We start from the raw sequence: 21,862 nt of genomic DNA on the forward strand, positions 1-21,862 counted from the left end.
ATTCTAATCATTGAATAATTCTATAAGGTGCTAGTGCATGTGTGTGGCATGTGTGTATTAAGTGTGTGAATCCTAATATTTGAACTAATACAAGAACTAAGCAAAGAGTATTATAGCTATACCAAATTGACTCAATAGAAGGAAGATATCAATTTAAGCAAACTACAAAACCAATTCTAATTATTTTGTATGATATATCCTAATATATTATTATTGACCATTAAGATCACTATTATAATATAAGTGGTGTGTGCAGATAATATATTGTCAAAGACTCATAAGTATTGATATTCAAATGTTAATTCAAAATAGTGCAATGATGATTATAATCATCAGATAATTCTATAAGGTGCTAGTTGAGTTCAGTTTTGCCAACCATTTCACCATGAAATTGGGTTTATGTGAATCAAGACAAAAAATAAATTGATTAATAAGCATAACCTTCTTTGTTGACAAGAGTAAGCTTAGAAAGGTCAATCTTACTTTAAAATAATAATGGTTAGAGTTTGATTTGAGACCATTTTTAGTCATTAATAATAAATGATGTATCTAGTGCATTCTATCAGAATTAACCATTTTACCATTGTTAGCCCATCTCATTCACAACACTTTGTTATATCAATCATTTGCAACAAAGAACTAGAATCCTAGAACTCGATGCTCCCTTGATATCACTTAGACCTATTTTTGTTCAAAATTCATAAAAAGATGGAGATCTTTAGACTTGCATTTATAAATCTTATAAACCTTAATTTTCCTTTATTACACAAGTAAAATTATAATTTGGTAATCCAACTTTAGAATTCAAATAAAAATCCAACCATTATTTTAGGAATCAAACTCAAAATTTAGAATTTATCATTTGAAAATTGTGGTTGTCTATTGCTACACTACCAAAATTTTCCAATTTAAGGAAACTCAAACAATGGTAGGGAGTGAGTTACTAGATGGAACTACCTTCCATGTAGTTGTGCACTACATATACATTGTCCTAGGGTGCATAAGTGATGAAATTTTATGCAAAATTTTACTTCACAATAATCATAAGTCACATAGTTTAGTGAAAATAAAAGGATATTGTAGGAATATCATTACGAGAGGGTGGTTTGTTGTCCTGAGAAGGGCATTTTCTAGTTGCCCTAAAATTGCATAGATCACACTTTATTGAAAAGATTTAAGGCATGAAAATGTGACTTCATACATTGAGGAGTGATGTGGATGCTAATGGCCTTTGAGGAGTAGACATTGGTTTTTATTCATTTCATTATTTTTGGACAACAATACTTGGATTATGCAACTCTTTTCAATGGCAGGTTGCACTATATGGTTTTCACATTTCTTTTGAATAAATTACTACATATGTCCTTGTATCTTTTTAACATCTTCACTTGGACTAGGAGGTGGTCAAGACTTCCTCTCATAAATATATGATGATAAGGTTCAAATGTGTGACCATTATGATCAATTGCAACTAGAAATGAGTTGTAACGAATTCAAGAGGTGGAATGATGTATTCACCATGAAATAGAACAAATAATTACTTGGCGACCTAGGCTAAATAATTTCACTAAAGGCACTTCAACTAGTTAGTAACGGCAGAGACCATTTCATTTAGTATCAAAGGTTTACATATATCAAGATTAATGGTTTTTAATGAGTTCTCTTATAAGCTGCCAAAAAATGCCTAAGTTAAATATGTTCTCAATGAAATCTATAAACAATGACCTAAGGTAAACAACATGTGTACAAGAAAAAAAGAGAAGGTTCTAAACTCCCAGTCAGTCTTGGGTACCATTCATCCAAATTACAATTTAATGCCCTCAACTTTGAGAAGAATGTAGTTAAATACAACATTCAATCTTATGAGATAAGATTTTCCTTTGATAGAAAGGAATTTTTCAGAAAAAAATTACGATTAGGTTTGGCTTTCCACTACACTCAACTTCTTAAAGATTATTATTTATTTACCTATGAGGTGAGGAGAAGGAGATGGATGAGGATGACACTCCCACAAATCGTCCTATTACAAGTTAAATTGGGATATCTTACATGTAGAGGACTGTGAATTAAACCTTATAGACACAACTTACATCAATGACATTCAATTACAAAAAAATGTAATCATAAGCTAGGACCTTAGGAAGCGAAAAGGATATTAAAATGAAAATTGGTAGTTACAATAACTCAAGGATCACTCACCAAAAAGAAAGTTGGATCTCCATCAAAGATGCAAACAAAAGGAGAGAGAAATATTGTATGCCAAAGTAACCATAGTAAAAATAGTAGATTCCTCAAGCATTGTATTTCTACCCAAAAGGTGATTGTACTAGCAGAAGATGGAGAAGAGCCTTCTAAAGGAAGAAAGGAACATTAAAAAAATGTGGGGATGGCCCACAAAAGAACAAGGAAAAAGAAACAAAAAAGGAGAACAAGGAAAAAGAAGCAAATTTAGAAGTTGAGATTGACTAGATAGCTCTTGATTCATCTAGGCCTCACCTTCCCAACTTGCTCCAAATGTAACTAATAAGTCAATTTTAAATAATAACTAGTCATCACTCTTCGCTTTTAATTTGTAAAACATTACTAAAGTGTATCTCTGAGGAAAGCTATGTAGTTCACATATACTAGTTCCCAATTAGTGACTAAAGTGGTAGATACTTCTTGACCTTCATGGTTGGAAAATACTCTTTCAAAGAAAAGAAAAATGGTTCCAATTAACTTGCATGATGCCAACATTGTGAGACAATTGCTACATATGACTCCTAAGTCTAAAAAGTTGAAAGCCACGTGTAGATCAATCAAAAATCATGACACCTAATGGCTTGTTTGTAGAAATAACACACCCTTCAACTCAAAAGGAACCCAGTCACATTACCTCTATTGATTTAATATAAGAAAGAATGACTTGGGACTGACATGCAAATATGGAGATGTTCGTAATTTTTAATTAAGAACTTTCATATTAGTAGAAAGTTTGAAAACGACAAGCAAGACAAGGTGATTTGAAAAGGGTTGTTCAACTCTTAAGGGATTGTTTGGAATTCCTAGTTGATGCTACTTGTTTGGAATTCCCAGTTGATGCTACTCCTCATCCAATAAGTGGAACAAATACATCCTTACACATAAGTTCAGCAATTGGAAAGAAAATGGTAAGCAAGGTGCAAAAAGATAAGTCTTATAAAAGGCTCACTCAAGAGTGGGTAAAGGGTTTAAAAACTAAAGCGGGACTTTTATCAAACAAATTGGAAAATATATGATGATTTGAATCTATTATAGAATGTTATAAATATAGAAATAGTGACCAAGCACGAAGTATCCTCATAGTTACAAGATGACCAAGAGTAGTAGGAGATGTTGAATGTGCATTTAGAAAGGCAACAATAGAATAGATTGTTGCAAGTGCAAATTATCTCTATGTTATTTTGGATTAGTCATTGTTCACCTAATTAAAAGAAGTGAAGGATTTCAATGGGCTATCTAAGATTTGATATGAGAACAATTGTATAGATAGTTGTCTTATTTTGAGGATAACAATAACCAAAGGTAACTAAGATTGTAAAGAAGTTAGTTAACATAACAATAAGATCACTAGGTGGCATGTATTATCACTAAGGTAAGCTATAACACATAAGTGACCAATATCAAGTGCTACCCAAAATTGTGAAGAAGATAGTTGACCACAACTAAGGTTACTAGGCCACTATTGCCTTTGTGATTCCTACATGAGCCACTTACTATGTATTTGTGGTGTAAGTCAAACATATTCACTATGCATTGATAAGGTGCTCTAGAGAAGTTGCTATATATTTGTGATGAATGCTAAAAAACTGTCATTGTGTACTTGTTAAGTATGAGGGAGCTAGTCATTGTACATTTGTGATGTATGAGAGAGCTAGTCCTTGTGCAATTGTGATGTATTTTGGCATCGATCACTATGTATTTGGGATTTTGGTGGAGCTACTCAACTTGTGATATACATGGTTGGTCTCATGTTTATACATTACATGCTCGAGACAATCACTGTGTGATCTAAAAATTATGGTGTTAGATGACCCCTTTGTATTTATGCATTTTGCATTTATGATTGTTAATATATTTTTTTGGACCCAACACTAATGGAAAATTCATTATCATATTATAATTGGACTAAATTGAAAGATTACACCGATAATCAATCACAATTTAAAGAGAGATCATAAATCTCAAACAAGAGAAAATGAAATCCACATTCTTTTTGCGGACACCATCTGGTGCTCCCCTGAACTGGTGTTTGCCCTTTGTACCGTTTCCAGTCTCTTAGACCCTCATTGGTCTCCTGTTGGACATTAATAAATTTATCTTATCTTATCTTAACATTTGTGGAAAAATCATAAAACATATATTTACCTTGAGGATGTAGGCAAAGTCATCACAAATGAAGACTTAAGGATTAGCTTTGGATTTTGGGATGACCCTAATAGTGAAAGGTTAAAGCTTTTGAGCATAAGCATGTACAAGGGATTATTGAGTTGTGGCCGTGTTGAATGTGAGACAATTAAAAATTAGTACATCTAACTTACATGAAAATGTTTGTTTGACTAAGTGAATTGTATCTACTTTCAAAAATGTAGTGATCAAGGTGCAGATTTTAAAACTGTCTAAATAGAAGCTTTGAACATGTTAAGGGACTAAATCATGGATGGACTCCAAAAAGGCTCAAATAAATTCATCTTCATCAAGCCCAAATTAACACTGAAAAGCTCAACATTTGCAAGGCTTAGTTATCTATGCATATCAAACAAGAACATCAAAAGTAGGAAACTATAGAAGAGACAAAAGTTGTGCACAAGAAAACTACTTTTATTATATTTTAATGATAAAGTATAGCAAACAGAAGTAATTGGGTATCTAGCAAGGATAGATCATTATTTAATAAATTCAATGAAAACTCTTATATCACGGTTAGAGTCAAAGACTTCGTATGAGAACTAAAAACATAACATCTTTCTCTTTCTCTTCTTGTTCGTGAGGATATTATTTGAGAAAAAACATTATTTATAATGTGAAATCTGGGAATACCATAAACTATTTACAACCAACCCCTTGAAAACCCATTCTTAGAAATAGGCCAGCTATAAATTTTTTTTTTTAAAGGGTAAGTAGGAGATAATTTCCACAGCAAGTCAAATTGTGATATTGCTATCAGGATTTAATTGTGATTTTGAGTCAAACTCATTGACCCATGTTTCATGAGTAGTGATTCAACAGGAATCCATCTCTCATGAGAATAAATGGAACACTTAGTTCTCATTGGATCTAGGTGATGCTCACAGGGGTGAAGCACCGAGACTTCCCAGAAGGTCACCCATCCCAATAATAATTGGAGTAAACTCCGTAGTTAAGCGCACTCAGGCTTAGTACTAGGATGGGTGACCTCTTGGGAAGTCTCAAGGCTTCACCCCTGTGAGCATCACCTAGATCCAATGAGCACTAAGTGTTCCCAGTACTACTCCAACTTGAGCGCGCTTAACTACAGAGTTTCCTCCATGGTTTAACCATGGAGCCAGCTTGAGTGCGCATAACTACGGAGTTTCCTCCATCGTTAGAGGAAACTCCGTAGTTAAGCACGCTCAAGCTGGAGTAGTACTAGGATGGGTGACCTCCTGGGAAGTCTCGAGGCTTCACCCTTGTGAGCATCACCTAGATCCAATGAGCACTAAGTGTTCGTTGAATCACAACACATGAAACATGGGTCAATGAGTTTGACTCAAAATCACACAGTTAAATCCTAATAGCAATATCACAAAAGGGTAAGTGCTCTCTGTTACTCGTGACTTGGAAGGTTTGCAGATTTTCCTAAATGAATTTTTTACTATTTTCAGCATAAAAGTAACATTTTTTATAATTATAAATCTAATTCAAGATAATGGCAGATTCCGGAGCAATTTCCAATCCCGATTCTAGGTTCCTAATGCTCTTTCTAACCCTGCCGATACATCTCTCCTATACCTCATTTGTTAATATTTCCATCATCCCAACGCTGTCCCCACTTCCTAAAGTTAGCCATATCTGTTTCAACTAAATGAGTTTCTTAAGTTTTATCTTGAACATTTATGTTGTTCAGTGGGACCGACTGTGAAGCCAATTTGCAACATAGCGGAAACAAGTGCTAAAGTACATCAAAATCCTTCATGAAGCATAACCTAAAATAAGCCTTCAATAGTCCCATAATATGTGGAAAAGAAATAGCACACCCTCTATCACGTGTGGTCCTATTTTAAAGTTCTTCCAGCTGATCAGTAACTTTAATTAAACACTAAATAGTCAGATAAAACATGCAAATAGGTAGGTGGAGGGGGCGAAAGGAGGTAAGGATAGCGCGGATGAAGGTTTGGCATGCACCCCCTACTCATTAAATGGATCCTAATTTACATTACTTCCCACTGACCCCTCCTATCAATATTATGGGCTGTAGTAATGCTCTTTTATCTCATCTTTTAATTCTCAACCTGTAAGAAGTTTGTTTCGATAATTAAAAAACTAATTAGCTTTGACCAAGTTTCTTGGCAAAAGCCACAGTTTTTACTTGGACTCATTATCCAGCAAAAATTGGCAGACTTAAAATATACTTAATCCATTAACTTGCTAGAAACTCGTCAAAACTTGGCATACGCAAATCAATAACCAAGCTTCTTGGCCTTCTTTGACTCATGAGTACTTATGATTCCTACATATTTTGATTTAACTTTTGAAACTATGATTAAAACAACCAAGTGACATTTTAGCCATTTCATGTTCACCTGATAACATAAGAATGCACATTTAAGATACCTTCCTTGTCAGCCCTTTCTTTCAGAAAAGTTTTTGTGAGTTTCCCTCGTGAATATTCTCCTAGTAACATATGTATAGTAATTTTAGGGAACAAACTTTCTCTCACAGGTAGAAAGAATTATTTAACTACACACATGAAATCTGCATGTGCAAATTTCATCGAGCAGAGAAGACTTCTTTCAACAAAACACTTCAAATTTATTATGGTGGGAACTTATTTACATACAACACATGATGCTACTGGTGCAATAAGTCTCTCTCAAGCTGAAAGAGAATCTAAAATAATACTGCATGTCATTCCTGAACCTGCTATTATAGGCTCCTTACAAGTGAGGAAGGCTGAAGCTCAGCTGCTATTTCTGTCTTGCAGAGACTTTGATGCTGTTATCACGCAGTTATTCTCTATATTTAGTCACTTTGTACTTCTATAGGAAGTTGATTAAGATTCGTACATGAATTAGAGCACATTATCTATGCTTCAGATTAGGGTACTAATCTAGATAGAAACCACAGAAATAACAGGTAGAACTAGCTATAATATTCAAAGCAATCCAAAATTCGTCTTATGTTCTAAATGGTTCAAATGAAGAGAAAAAGACAAAACCAAGCATATGCAAGTATTTGCACTGTACAAAGACTAGTATTAAGAGCATATACCATCATGTACTTCGTAGCTTTCAAGAATTAGTGACTAGGAAACTAATAGAAACATCTAAATTGCTTTAAATAGGATTCGAACCTAATTGATTTCTTTTAATAAAACCCAACATATAGCATGGACAGTTCATAAGAAAACGTAAGGGAAAACAATAACTAAATCTCGAACCAACATACAACTGATCGGAAGAAACTATAATCCAACATTCTTGTATACAATAGCTTCTCAAATGCATCCATAAGTCTCTTAAAGCACTTTTATTCACCTCATCCAACCATATAAATTAGTGGTAAAAACAAGACAACATTGCATGATCACCCTATGTGCCTGAGCCTTTAAAGAGCATTTTACTCCAGAAAATCTTATAATTACAAGTCCATTGTAAGAGAGAATAAAATCAAATTTGTATATTCCATTTCAGGTTCTAGAAGAGGAACTTGTTGAAAGCCTTTCTCTCCGAGCTTTTTCTGCTCTGTCCATGTAATCTTGATGGGACGCATGTTTTTTACCTGTCAAATGGATAAATAGATGAGTAGCGAATGCTAAGTTTACTTTTGTTGTTTGGCCATAAATGATCATTTCAGCAATTGGAGTCAACCTCATTATGAAGATTTTCATTAGTGATTTGTACTTGAATCAAGCAAGACAGCTTGAAAAGATCAAGATAATTACCCAAGAATCGAAAGGAATTTCAATAAGTACAATAAAATTGACAGACAGAGAATGAAATATTTTAAAACTCTATCAACTTTCAAGGCAACAATTTATCATGGTGCTCAACCTCTGGCATGTGAACATCATTATGAAATAGAGGGGAAATAGCATTGAGGTTTTGACTTCCCATGTTACAAAGGTTAAAATGCTATATAGTGACTATTTAATTTTTTTCCCCCTACAATAACAGGAATTCTATCAAGAGAAAGACTAAAACCAACACAGGTACCAATAAAGTTACAAATGGGCAACTCTGGTGTAAAGAAATGAAATTAACTTAGAAGCAGCACCTCCAAAATAGTCCAAGGCTGATCAGCGCTAATCATATAAGAAGGGGAATAAAGCCGATGACATTCACTCATACTGATATCCAACATTGTAAATATTCTACTTTATCGCAAATATCCACATGTAAAATACCTAATTAATGTGCATTTTGTATCCTCAACTCTTAAGCAATTTTGTATAATGATATCAAACCTTGTAAATATCCTCCCTCAAAAATACCTAATTAATGTGGATTTTGTATCCTCGGTTCTTCAGTAATTTGTATGTGCTGGGGAGCTTGCTAAGAGAAATAAGGCTTCTTTTATTTGAAAGTTTTTTGCTATGTACCCAAGGATACCTTCTCTTATTTGAAAGTTTTTTTGATATGTACCCAAGGATACCTCCCCTATATATTTTGGCCCATTCCCTATGGAAGACATTTGATGGATCTAGAGACAGTTGAAAAGCGTGTCCAAATCGTAACCAATTTCAAACACCAAAAAGGGAAGCATTTTGGGGATAGCTGACTTGAGGAAAATTTACTATGTTCCATTGAGTTTCTGTGAAGGGATTCACACAATAACATAACATTGATAAAATTGCAAATGTACTGAGTAAAACAGGAGAATAGAGTCAACATGAGTGATGAGAGTCAAAGAAATTAGTAGTGCTACAGCTACTTAATTGCTTCCATAATTCATGTCAAACAGTCCATCTGCATATGATAATAAAATAAAATGCCCAAAGGCTACAAGTTTGCACTCATATGTCAAAATGACAAAGTAACAAATGTCAAAAACACAGTAATAGAAAATACATGGCTGCCTCTAACGAACATCTGCCAACATTGCATCAAAATTCGACTTCAGAGTCCAAGTCACTGCCACTATGAGTATAAGAGACTGGCTCATCTAATGCCTCTTAAACTTAAGGTGCATCGACGATAGAGGGAGTGCACGGAAACATTCGTTCCTTGGGGCGCCAATGGTGGGGGCCAATTTTTTGTTTTTTAACAATTGAAAAGATGAAGCAAAAATGCATTTACAGGGCAAAATTATGACTTCTGTTTCTTTGAATACAGGAAAAAAGGGGATATCTGGCATCCCCAAATGTGTACTGGGGATGTCCAGCCATCCCATAGGTTTGCCTACAACGATTCCACCAATCGAGGCATCGCCTAAAGAAAAACAATTTTGGGAAATCAGGAAAACAGCGCCAACATCCCTTGTCCACAAAATGTCCCAGGGATGAGGACGGACAAGAAATTCTAGGGATGCATCCCCATCTACCCCTGTAAATTTAGTACCCATTTTTCATTTATTCAAATTCCTCATAGTTTTTTTAAAGTTCTAGACCTTCTAGAGGTGCTATTTCACTTGCAGCTGAATATACATTTTCAACACACGAAAATTAACCCAATTGAATGCTCTTCTAAACTCCCTCAAAACCTATTTAAAATGCCCATTTATTAAAATTTAAAAATATTACAACATGCAACAGGCATAGACAGAAACAAGAAAGAAGAAATTCAAGGGAAAGTAAGGATGCCGATATCATTTGTATAACAAAAACTATATGGGGCAGTTAACAAGAGATGGGCAAAAGGTTTGGGAAAAAATTCCCCTCCCTGAGAAGGCCAAAGTGATGAGGTTGTGCATACAAAGGGAGGTTGTAATCTCCCATTTTTGTCCACATTAAAAATAATACTTAATTCAATTATTGTTTGTTTTAAAGGCAATTATTATAATATAAAGTGATTTTTGAAATCAAAAATGAAAATATCATTAAAGTCACTTAATAAATATTCAATTGATTTAATTTAATTTTTATTAATTGAACAGTTACATAAATTAATAATTATAAAAGGTGGCAGAAGGGAAGATTATGCATACAGGAAATTATTTTATGAACTTTGGAAAACTTGGTCATAGATCAGGCCTCGAGGATGGAAAGCCTTGGAATTTTGGGAAGCGAACAAAAACCCATTCCTTACTGGATGTGCCAATAAGGTACTTCACAGTGAACTTACAGGGATTCAAATCTGCAGAAAAAGGTATTTTCAGGAATATTTCACTATTTCCAGAATAAAGATTTACGTAGTTTCACAATTAATTTATATGGTTGTTGGAGGAAAAGTTTGACATTAAGTGAATAAAAATTAAATATCTGATGGAACAAAATTCAATGCTGGAGAGAGAAATTATCATTTGGATAAATATCTCATGTCTGAAGATTGATATAAATCATGGATGGGCCCCTTGTTAGACAGTAAAGTCCACCAAGATAATTGAGAGGATCAGGGGAGCAGGGGATTGAATCAGTTACGCATTTAACACAACTCTCAATATCTTTATTAATTCTGAAACATGTAAACAGTAGATGCAACAACCACCGAAAGATAACCATGCACAATAAAACCAGATACGTTAACTAGGGAAACCTTTGATGAGAGGGAAAACCTCGGTGGGAATGATGCCCACAAGATGGTGTACTAATATAAAAGCTCCTTGTGGAAGGCTAGACCCTGTTAGGAGTAAATGAAATACAATCAGTACACATGAGTCCCTATTAGGAGTTGAAAGGAGGACAACTTAACCCACTGTCCAAATACCCTAAGAAACAGTCTTCACTAGACAATCTTCTAGATAAGCATATCCAAGATCTCAGAATTGACTAAAATACAACTCCTTTGCCAATACAGTTCCTTTAAAGCTCACAACACATCAAACCTCATCAATCTCCGCTCTGATCAAAAGATATTCGCATTCAAGTCCGCTTACACAAAAATTGATCTCAATGATCATACAATACAATGATACACACTCTACCACAAAGAAATGAGCTTTCCTTTATACCAAGTCCTAAAGCAAGTTATTGAGTCGGCCTTGAGGCTTTCCCACTTTACAATAAGAATATAGGACATCCTTAAGATACTACAATACATGTTATATTATGATTTTACGCTTGTCAAGATTAACAACAATTGTCGGCTCACAGTCTTCATAACTTTTTCACACAATGATCTAGTTATGCCCTCTTAACCAAGGCATCTCTGTCATGTCTTCAACCTCTGTCTCAGTCTGCTTAAGCCAATTCCATCCTTGTGAGGAGATAGAGTCAAAACAACAGTACCCACTTTCTAGAGACACTGTTTGAAAGTTGCCTTCAGTAAATCCTTCATAACTCGAACTAGTCTTCATATTTTCGTACGCGCTCATGGTTGTAGCATCTAGACACACTGATGAACATATCCTCAAGTGCGCATAATCTGATCTTCATTCCTCGAACCATGCTAAACACTACTTCATTTCTAACTCTGCCAATCTTCACTGAATAACAAGTATGTTGACATCAATGACAAACACTGTCATGAATGCAACACATAACCATTAAATCATGTCTCCAACAATGCTAATATACTCCTCCATAGGAATATCATCAGAATTCATGCTAACAATCTCCCCCTTTAGCATTGATGGCAACATAGATGAAAAACATCTAAGTACAATGAATAGAAAATATACTTCTTCCTCATCTGCCTATACTCCCCCATTCATGTTGCCCATGAATGTAAAGATACATCTCAGTCTCAGACACAAGGAAGGTTTTAATCTCCCCCATTCAAAAGCATCTATATTCTTTCCATTGACATCAATCAATATATCAGAAATAATGTTTTCATGTATACTACACTCTCCCCCATTGACATCAATGACAAAGGTATCATTATGTCAATTCTCCAAGTTCAATCCTTTCCAAAACAATCTGTTCAAGCTCAAGTGTCCAAAGATGCTGTTAAATTCCAATACCAAGAGTCCTCAATGACTCATCTCAAGCACAAATACTCCCCCATAGGATAAGAATCAAGCATCTAGTCTAGATAAACAAATAGTGCTCTGCTACTAGCTGGCCTAATGCAATCTCTGCATCAAATACTCTGAAGTAAGTTGGGGCATAACCCCAACCATACCTCTCAAGTACTCAAATGTGTCCTTAGCCAAAGGTTTTATAAATATGTCTATTATCTACTCCTTTGTGCTAACATATTCCAATCTGATTTCTTTATCTGCAATTTTTTCTCAAAAAGTGATACTTAATAGATATATGCTTAGTCTTTGAATGTAAAACTAGATTCTTTAGCATACTCACTATTGATGCATTGCTGCACTTTGGAATGTCTTTCGTGGATAAATTCAACACAAAAAGGCCTCATCAAAGGCTCAAACTCATCAAATTGGGGATCCGTGCACTTATCTTTCCCTTCTACTCTTTTTGTTGCAGGAACATACTTGGCTATAAGAGAATAGAACATTAAACACTCTTCTTGGTTTACCTTCACAGGGACAAGAATTAAGACAAACACTTATCATGCAACCAGCAAAACAAAGATCATAGTTCAAATATACAAAACCAATAGTGCAAAATCCTCAAACTCTTCAAGAACTTGGTGAATCAGCAAACTTCTTTAGTAACAATTACTTCACTCCTTCAATATTGCAAAAACATCAACAAATTTGTAGAATAAATCCACTGTCACAGTCACTCTTCAAACATACAAAATCAACTCATGGTTGTTTTGGCTGACTGGATAGTACCCCAATAAAACATCTGTAACTTTCGTTCCTGAACATATTTTTAAATTTCCTTCGATAGAAGTCTAGAGAATTAAGCTTACAATAACATATCCAAAAATCCAACGGTGGGTTAGGGAGAGATGATCCCTGTAACAGCACCCAATTTTCTATCAAAATATATTCAGAAAATTTGTTCTGGCTGACTGGATAGTACCCAAATAAAAACACCTGTAACTTTCATTCCTGAGCATATTTTTTAATTTCCTTCAGTGGAAGTCCAGAGAATTAGGTTTACAATAACATATTCGAAAATTGCAAAAATCCAACGGTGGGTTCGGGAGAGATGATCCCCGTAACAACACACAATTTTCTGTCAAAATACACTCAGAAAATTCACAATTGAACCAGCAATAGCATCAAATTTCTCACACACTATAACCATTCCATTCCAAATTGATATTAATGGAACCACATATCATGAAATGCAGATGATTGTCAAAAACACAATGGGTAGACACATAGAGATTTCACCCACTTAATTCTGCATGTCCATTTGATTCTCCTGCAACAAAAGTAATAATACAGCACTAGAAGAAAACATAAAATTATTAATGATCCTCCAACGGCTGACAGAGACCATCGAAGGATCTTCAAAAACCCTCCATGTGAAGACCACTCTCACAAGAAAAAGAGAGTTCTGAAATGCTAAAGATGAAATGAAAATGAATCTAAGCTACAGAGATTTGGAACTCAACGACTATCAAATGAACTACAAAGCATGATAGAAAACATGCATGCAAAACCCTACACAAAGACAACCAAGAAATGTTGTATGAATGCTGAAAACTCAATAGGTTGCAGGAAAAACCAAGAAAACTTTAAACTATTCTCTTCTCCAACTGGTTACAAGATGATTCCATTCCTCTTTTTGAAGAATGACCCATTCTGTAACTTCCAAGAAGCCGTCGAATTCCTTCCTGCAATTACATTCAAATACCAACTATTTCTAAAGATTGTTCATGTTATTTTGGCATTCTTTTCCCTACCTAACAATTAAATTGGAAGCTTTTAGATTTTTCCCCCACACACTTAAAATAAAACACAAATTAAAACAGTCGAAGCATAAAAAAGAAACTAAAGCCTAAGTCCCAAGTGGCTAATGTCTGGATGGCTTATATGGGATGCCACCATGGCATTGGCACCACATAGAAAATGGACTTTTATTGAAAACTTTGAAACACACACACACACACAAATTTAAAACTATTTAATCTTCCTAATAATTACTTTGTGCCCCTGCACCATACTCCCCAATAGGTTTGATCTCGAGTCCACTTGAGATGAGTTGCTCCAATGAAGCACCATGCTTCTTAATCTGTTTTTTATCCATCCAAATGACCTCCGATGCTGGCTTATCTTTCCATCTGATCCAATACTAGTTATACTGTTTCCTCCTTGTCTTCTTTATTTTGGTATCCAAGATGCACTCAATCTGAGGTGATTTTGGTTTGGATAAGTCATGCAAGTCTGTTGATACTTCTTTTTCCTGCAAGGACTGATACGAGGTTGCTGCCCCTTTGTAAGTAGTAAGATCACATATGTTAAGAACTAGAGAGATACCAAAATCTGAAGGTAGTTCTATCTTGTATGCATTCTACACATACTTAGCCAATACTTGGTGGCAAGGTCCTACCTTCTTTGGTAATAGTTTGGTGTGTTTGGACTGAGGTAATCTTTCCTTTCTCAAGTAAGCCCATACTAAATCACCAACCTTGTAACTCTCTTCTTTTCTGATCAGCAAGTTGTTTGTATTTCTGATTTGTTTTCTCTAGCTGCTTCTTGAGTTGGTCTTGTACTTATTTGATAGCTTCAGCAAAACTCTCTCCATCAGCACTAATTGGGGTTGAATTTAAAAGATTGCTAAATTCAAAAACTCCCCTGGGATGTATACCATACACAATCTGAAATGGAGACTTTCTTGTGCTCCTATTGACTGTGTCTGTCATATCTCCATTTTAAGATAGAATTTTTATAATAATTAGATAATACAATGTTATTAAATAAATAATAAAGGTGTATTAAAACTAATACTAAAATATAAAACAAGGAAATAATATTTATTTAATCTATATTATTAATAAAATAATATTTAGTATGATATTGTAAATAATTAAAAAATAATAAAGTTTCAATGAGTAAATAAAAAAAGAAAATTAAATACAAGAGACAATATTGCAGAAAGTATGTTAACTTTATAAATAGAATTTAATAATAATTAAAATAAACATAAATAATTAGGTAAATAAATAATATAACATATAATAATATAAATTAATTAAATCTAATGAAAAGTCAAGATATTTAACAAAGAGACATGACTCCTTAAAATTAAGATATAAAAGGGAGGAGAGTTTATTTTAGAGAGGAGAAAAAGAGGAAGAGGAGAAGATAGGAGTTCAAAAAGGAAAAATGAAAGAGGAATATAATATGAAAAAAATAAGAAAGTGGCTTTTTGAAAGGTATTAATGATATTGAAAGGATGTGAACCTTCGAAAGGGTCATAATTATGAATGGTTGTGACTATTCAAGAATATTTTAATTATAAACTATTTGGACTTTTCTAGAGGATCTTGATTATGAAGTGTTGCAACTTTTCGAAAGGATTATAACTATGAAGTGTTGTGACTTCTCACAATATTTCTATTATGAAAGGTCGTGACTCTTGAGAAAGAAGAAACAAAAATGGCTAAATAAGGATCCAAATGGACTACGCAAAGAGGAAGGTTATGAATCATATTTTCTTAATTATAGTTATGAATTTATTTATATTAATTAGTTTGAAATGGATAACACACATGACTTAATATTTAAAGATTTAAGATCAAGAGAGTCCCTTTTGAGGGAAGAGAGGGATCTTAATATGGTTAATTGTTTAAGATCAAGAGAGTCCTTTTGAGAAGAGAGTGATCTTAATAGCTTAAGATCAAGAGAGTCCCATTAGGAAGAGAGTGATCTTAATTCAATTATAAGGCCAGAATATTCCGTAGATGTTAACATATGCATATGTGTCAAGGGCCCTGGATAGAGAATGTCTCTTCTAGGAAGAACTTTAAAGGGAGCACTTCATAGAAGACGAAGAAGTAACTAGGGATCCAACAATCCTCAAGAGGGTTATTGATCTCGACGTGGAGACGCCTTTAAGGTTGGGTTAGGATAGAGGGTAGAATAGTTAAATATATTTTATTATTGTATAAATTCTAACATTGGTTTTGCACATATTATTGTCCTTGCTAGTGGGGACATTACAGTGTCATTGTAAGAAAACTCAGATTGTGCTAGTATGTTGTCCCACTTCTCTCCATGTTGCTTTGTAAGACATCTTAGCAAGTTGCCAAGTGACCTATTAACAACCTCTGTTTGACCATCTGTTTGAGGATGGTATACAGATGAAAAAGATAAATTTGTACCAAGTTTCCTCTATAAAGTTCTCCAAAAGTGACCTATGAACTTAACATCTCTGTCAAAAACAATGCTCAAAGGTAATCTATGTATTCTAACTATTTCATTGAAAAATAAATCTGCAATATGAGAGGCATCGTTTGTAGATTTACATGGCAAGAAATGTGTCATTTTGCTTAACCGATCTACAACAACATAAACACTAGCATACCCCTTTTGAGTTCTTGGTAATCCCATGACAAAATCCATACTAATGCATTCCCATGGTCTTGAAGGAATGGGTAGGGGCTCATATAATCCTACATTTGTACTCTGCCCTTTGCCCTTTTGACTAATAGTACATTCTTCCACAAACTTTCTTACATTTGCCTGTAGCTTGGGCCAAAAATAATGCCTTCTAACCAGCTCTAAAGTTTTATCTAGTCCCAAATGACCAGATCTTTTTCCTATATAATGTTGGCTCTCATTGAGCACTTAGGAATGCAAAGGTGTCCACCTTTGAATAGTAGTCCTTCTTGAACCAGAAAATCAGAATATTCATGATTGTACCTATCATCCAGGTTAGTACATGCTTGATAAATATCTTTAAAATCATTGTCATCAGCATAAATATTCAAGCCTGAAATAAAAGACTGGTAAAGCTCCTCTACTTAGGGCCTCTGCAACCTTGTCAGCAATTCCTTTTTTATACCTTATGGAAAAGGTAAAAGCTTGTAATGTCTCCACCCATTTAATGTGCCTATGACTGAGTTTTTCTTGACTATTTATGAAGCTAAGGGCCTGGTTATCCGTGTATACAACGAATTCTTTGGGCAGTAAGTAGTGTATCCACTCCTTGAGGGATTGGACAAGGGCATACATTTCCAAATCATATGAAGAATACCTCTGTATAGCTTCATTGAATTTTTGGCTAAAGAAAGCTATAGGTCTGCCCTCTTGGCTAAGTACACCTCCTATTGCTATATGGCTGGCATCACATTCTATTTGGAACACTTTGTTAAAATCTGGAAAAGTGAGGACTGGCTGTTGTGAAACCTTCTTCTTAAGAAGTTCAAAAGCTTCATTTGCTTCTAGTGTCTATACAAACTTACATTTTTGCCCCCCTTTTATAGTATTCAATATAGGTGCACATATCAAGCTAAAGTTCCTTATAAACTTCTTGTACAATGTTGTTAAACCATGAAAACTTCTAACTGCTGCAATAGTTCTAGGAGTTGGCCAAGAAAGAATAGCACTTATCTTGATCCATTTTGAGGGTCCCTTTGGAAATCACAAAGCCAAGGTATGTAAGTTCTTCCTTCATGAAGGTACACTTTGCCAAGTTGATCATTAGCTCCTCCTCATGCAATCTTTTCAGCACCATATCTAAATGTTTCAAATGTTCATCCTTAGTGTTACTAAAACTAGTATGTCATCCAAATACACAATGACAAACTTGCCTATAAACTCTTTAAGGACCTCATTCATAAGTCTCATAAAAGTACTTGGTACATTGGATAATTTGAATGGCATCACCTTCCACTCATATAGTCCTTCATTTGTTTTGAATGTTGTCTTCCATTCATCCCCTGGCCTAATCCTTATCTGATGGTATCCACTTTTTAAATCTATCTTTGAAAAATACTTGGCACCTCCTAAACAGTCAAGTAAATCTTCAATTCTGGGCATGGGAAATTAGTACCTTACAGTGATTTTGTTGAGGGCTCTAGAATCCGTGCAAAGTCTCCATCTTCCTTCTTTCTTAGGTGCTAGTACTGCAGGTACTGCACAAGGGCTTAGACTCTTTCCAATCAGACCAGCTTCAAGCAATTCTTGAATTTGTTTTAGCATTTCCTCATTTTGTTGTGGTGTTAGCTTATATGCAGCTTTGTTGGGCAATGTTGATCCTGGTATAAGATCTATACAATGACTGATTTCTCTCACGGGAGGTAGACTCCTAGGCTTTTCATCAGTGACTATGCCTTCATAGTTACCAAGTATTGATTTTACTTTTTCATTTAAGTTGGTTCATTCTTTCCTCTAGCTTCTACCTTAAGGCTAAAATATTCATTTTCTGATTTATTATCCTCCCTCACACTCTCCTATGCTTTGGCTTTCAAAACAGGTACTAGTGCAAAAAGTGGGCACTTGTTCCCCTTAATCTCCTTGAAGAGTTCTCATATCCATCACCATAATCTTGGATTCTTTGGGTCTGATTTCTTCTTGACTAAATTCAATCAATGGCAGCAATTCAATGGTCTTTCCATTCTTAGTGATTGTATAAGTGTTCTTGACCCCATCACGGAGTGCCTTGAAGTCATATTGCCATGGCCTACCAAAAAGTAGATGGCAAGCGTCAATGTTAACAACATCAAATAACAACTTATCTTTGTATGCTCCAATCTGAAATTCAATCCATGCCTGTTCTTCTACTACTGTTTGCTGCCCCTTGTTGAGCTATGACACTTTGTATGGGTATGGATGAGTTATTCTTGGTATTTTCAGCTTCTCCACCATCTCAAAAGACACAAAATTCTCTGTAGAACCAAAATCAATGAGTACCTTACAAAACTTTCCTCTAGATTTACAATTAGATTGCTTTCCTTTGTGTGGGCTCTGATTTTGTAGGCATTTTCAGAAGAACTCTTTTCATCATTTAAGATTCCCCTTTCTTTGGATAACCAATAGAATCAGCCTCGTGTTGTGAATCAACTTCTTATGTTAAATGTACTCTCCTTTCCCTTGAGAGCTAGAGCTTTCCCTTCCTGGACACTTGTGAGCCATGTGACCTTGCTTGCAATTATAACATCTTATTGACCCATTTGATCTCCCTAGTGATCTTCCTCTAAAACTTGGTCTTCTACCTCTGAAGTTAGGGTCCATTTGGTTCATCGAAATGTAGAAATCAAGATTTCTGCAAATCTTAGTTTAGCCAAATCAAGGTTTTGCAAATCTTCATTCCTATTTGTGGGATTTCGCTTGAACCATTTGTTTCACTTGGAAGATGAGTGGGAAGATAATTTTTTATGGGTAAGCTTGGAGTTGTAGGAAGACTCCAAAAAATTGTCCAATCTATTATTTTTACACTCCTAAAAAATCGTAACCAAGTTTTGATTTTCAATTCCTAGTTGTTAGTCAAAAGTCTGATAACCTGGTTTTGAAACAAAATTAAAAGTCTGGTATTCTAATTCCATTTTGTCAATTTTGAAACAAATGCAAAAAAATTCATATCCAAATTATGACAAAGCCAATTCTCATCATCTTCCACGAATCAAATGGATCCTAAGGGCCCGTTTGGTTGCTGGAATAGGAATAGAAAATTTGGAATACATTTTCTATTTTCCTTTTGGTTCATCAATTGGAATAGGGAATAGGAATGCATATTCCCATTTTGCCTCTAAAATGAGCTTATACCCATTTCAAAAAATAGTTGTTATTGGAATAAACATTCATATTCCCAATATGCATTCCTATTCCCCATTCCTATGCCTACAACCAAACAGACCCTAAAGGAATCAGATTTATTCCCTTCTTGACTTACTTCTGGTTGTGACAGAAAATTGGGACTCCTTCCCCTAAATGAACCTCTTCCTCTATAGGGCTGCCTACCCCTACTCCTATTGTTGCTTTCTTGTCTTCTTTTAATCTTCTCCTCCACCTTTAAGGCAATCTGATAACACTTTGCTACTGTATTGGGACATAGTAGTTGAAGCTCTTCTTAAATGTTCATCCTCAATCCATGTAAATATCTTGCTACCTTGACACATTCTGGTTCTTGGATTTTGGATCTAAGGCTCAGTTTCTGAAATTCTTTTGTATATGTACTGATATCCATATCTCTTTGTCTCAAATTCTGCCTTCTCTGATGTAGTTGGACTTCATAATCCTCAAGAATATAAGTTTCCCTAATCAAACTAACCATCTTCTTCCAAGAAACAATCTTTTTCTTGTTTTCTTTGACTCTCTCTTCCTGAACAAAATTCTACCTGGTAAGGGCTACACCATTCATTTTGGACTTAGCCAGCTTAACTTGTTGCGCTTCTGAAATCTTTTCGCATTCGAAGAAATTTTCTAATGCTTCAATCCATTCTAAGACTGCTTCAACATCCATCTTTCCTATAAACATAGGCAACTCATTAGATTTTCCTCCCAAAGCCTTCAAAGCTTTAATGAATGGCCTCTCATGTTCAAGCACTGTGTACTCTTCATCCTTAGGAACTTCTTACTTATCTTCTTCTTTCACTTTTTTCTTTTCTTCTTTCTTCTCAACCACACTTTCCATTTGTTCTAGCTTATTTGCCAATTCTACCAACTTCTCCTTCAATTCCTTATTCTCTCACTGATAAAACTCATCTGGATCTTCAACCTTTTTAGCTAATTTCGCATTGGTCACCATCTTATTTGACGCCACTGAAGACTCTTGGTCAAGTACAAACAACATATATATTCCAAACAATCTGCACTTTAGGCTTTGATACCAAAAATGATGCAGAGCTGCTCTTTGGAATGCCTTTTGTGGATAAATTTAATACAAAAAGGCCTCATCAAAGGCGCAAACTCATCAAGTTGGGGATCCATGCACTTATCTTTCCCTTCTACTCTTTTGTTGTAGGAACATACTTGGCTATAGGAGACTAGAACATTAAACACTCTTCTTGGTTTACCTTCACAGCGACAGGAATTAAGACAAACACTTATAATGCAACCAACAATACAAAGATCATAGTTCAAATATACAAAACCAATAGTGCAAAATTCTCAAACTCTTCAAGGGATTGGTGAATCAGCAAGCTTCTTTAGTAACAATTACTTCACTCTTTCAATATTGCAAAAACATCCACAAATCTGTAGAATAAATCAACAGTCACAGTCACTCTTCAAACATGCAAAATCAACTCATGGTTGTTCTAGCTTACTGGATAGTACCCAAATAAAACACCTGTAACTTTTGTTCCTGAGCATATTTTTAAATTTTCTTCAGTGGAAGTCTAGAGAATTAGGTTTACAATAACATATCCAAAAATTGCAAAAAATCCAATGGCGGGTTAGGGAGAGATGATCCCCATAACAGCACCCAATTTTCTATCAAAATACACTCAGAACATTCACAGTCAAACCAGCAATGGCATCAAATTTCTCTCACACACCATAACCATTCCATTCCAATTTGATATTAATGGAACCATATATCATGAAATGCAGATAATTGTTCAATAAACAATGGGTAGACACATAGAGATGTCACCCAATTAATTATGCATGTCCATTTGGTTCTCCTGCAACAAAAGTAATAATACAGCACTAGAAGAAAACATAAAATTATCATTGATCCTCCAATGGCCAACAGAGACCATTGGAGGATCTTCAAAAACCCTCCATGTGAAGACCATTCTCACAAGAA

At 34.8% G+C, this 21,862-nt stretch overlaps 1 protein-coding gene across 1 annotated transcript in view; it reads right to left on the bottom strand.

Annotated features, from left to right (window-relative positions):
- Window positions 1-7,527: 7,527 nt before the first annotated feature.
- The window catches only part of LOC149532807 (uncharacterized), a 41,535-nt gene continuing 27,200 nt past the window's right edge, over window positions 7,528-21,862 (bottom strand). The window contains exon 2 of the mRNA XM_089804950.1: window positions 7,528-7,977. Within this exon, the coding sequence (XP_089661076.1) occupies window positions 7,886-7,977 (92 nt within the window). The 3' untranslated portion in view covers window positions 7,528-7,885. The remainder of the gene's footprint in view (window positions 7,978-21,862) is intronic.

The sequence above is a fragment of the Cupressus sempervirens genome, chromosome 10 (genome assembly GCF_028749045.1).
Source record: "Cupressus sempervirens isolate cs-2001-9-10 chromosome 10, ASM2874904v1, whole genome shotgun sequence".
In the NCBI taxonomy this organism is placed as follows: domain Eukaryota; kingdom Viridiplantae; phylum Streptophyta; class Pinopsida; order Cupressales; family Cupressaceae; genus Cupressus; species Cupressus sempervirens.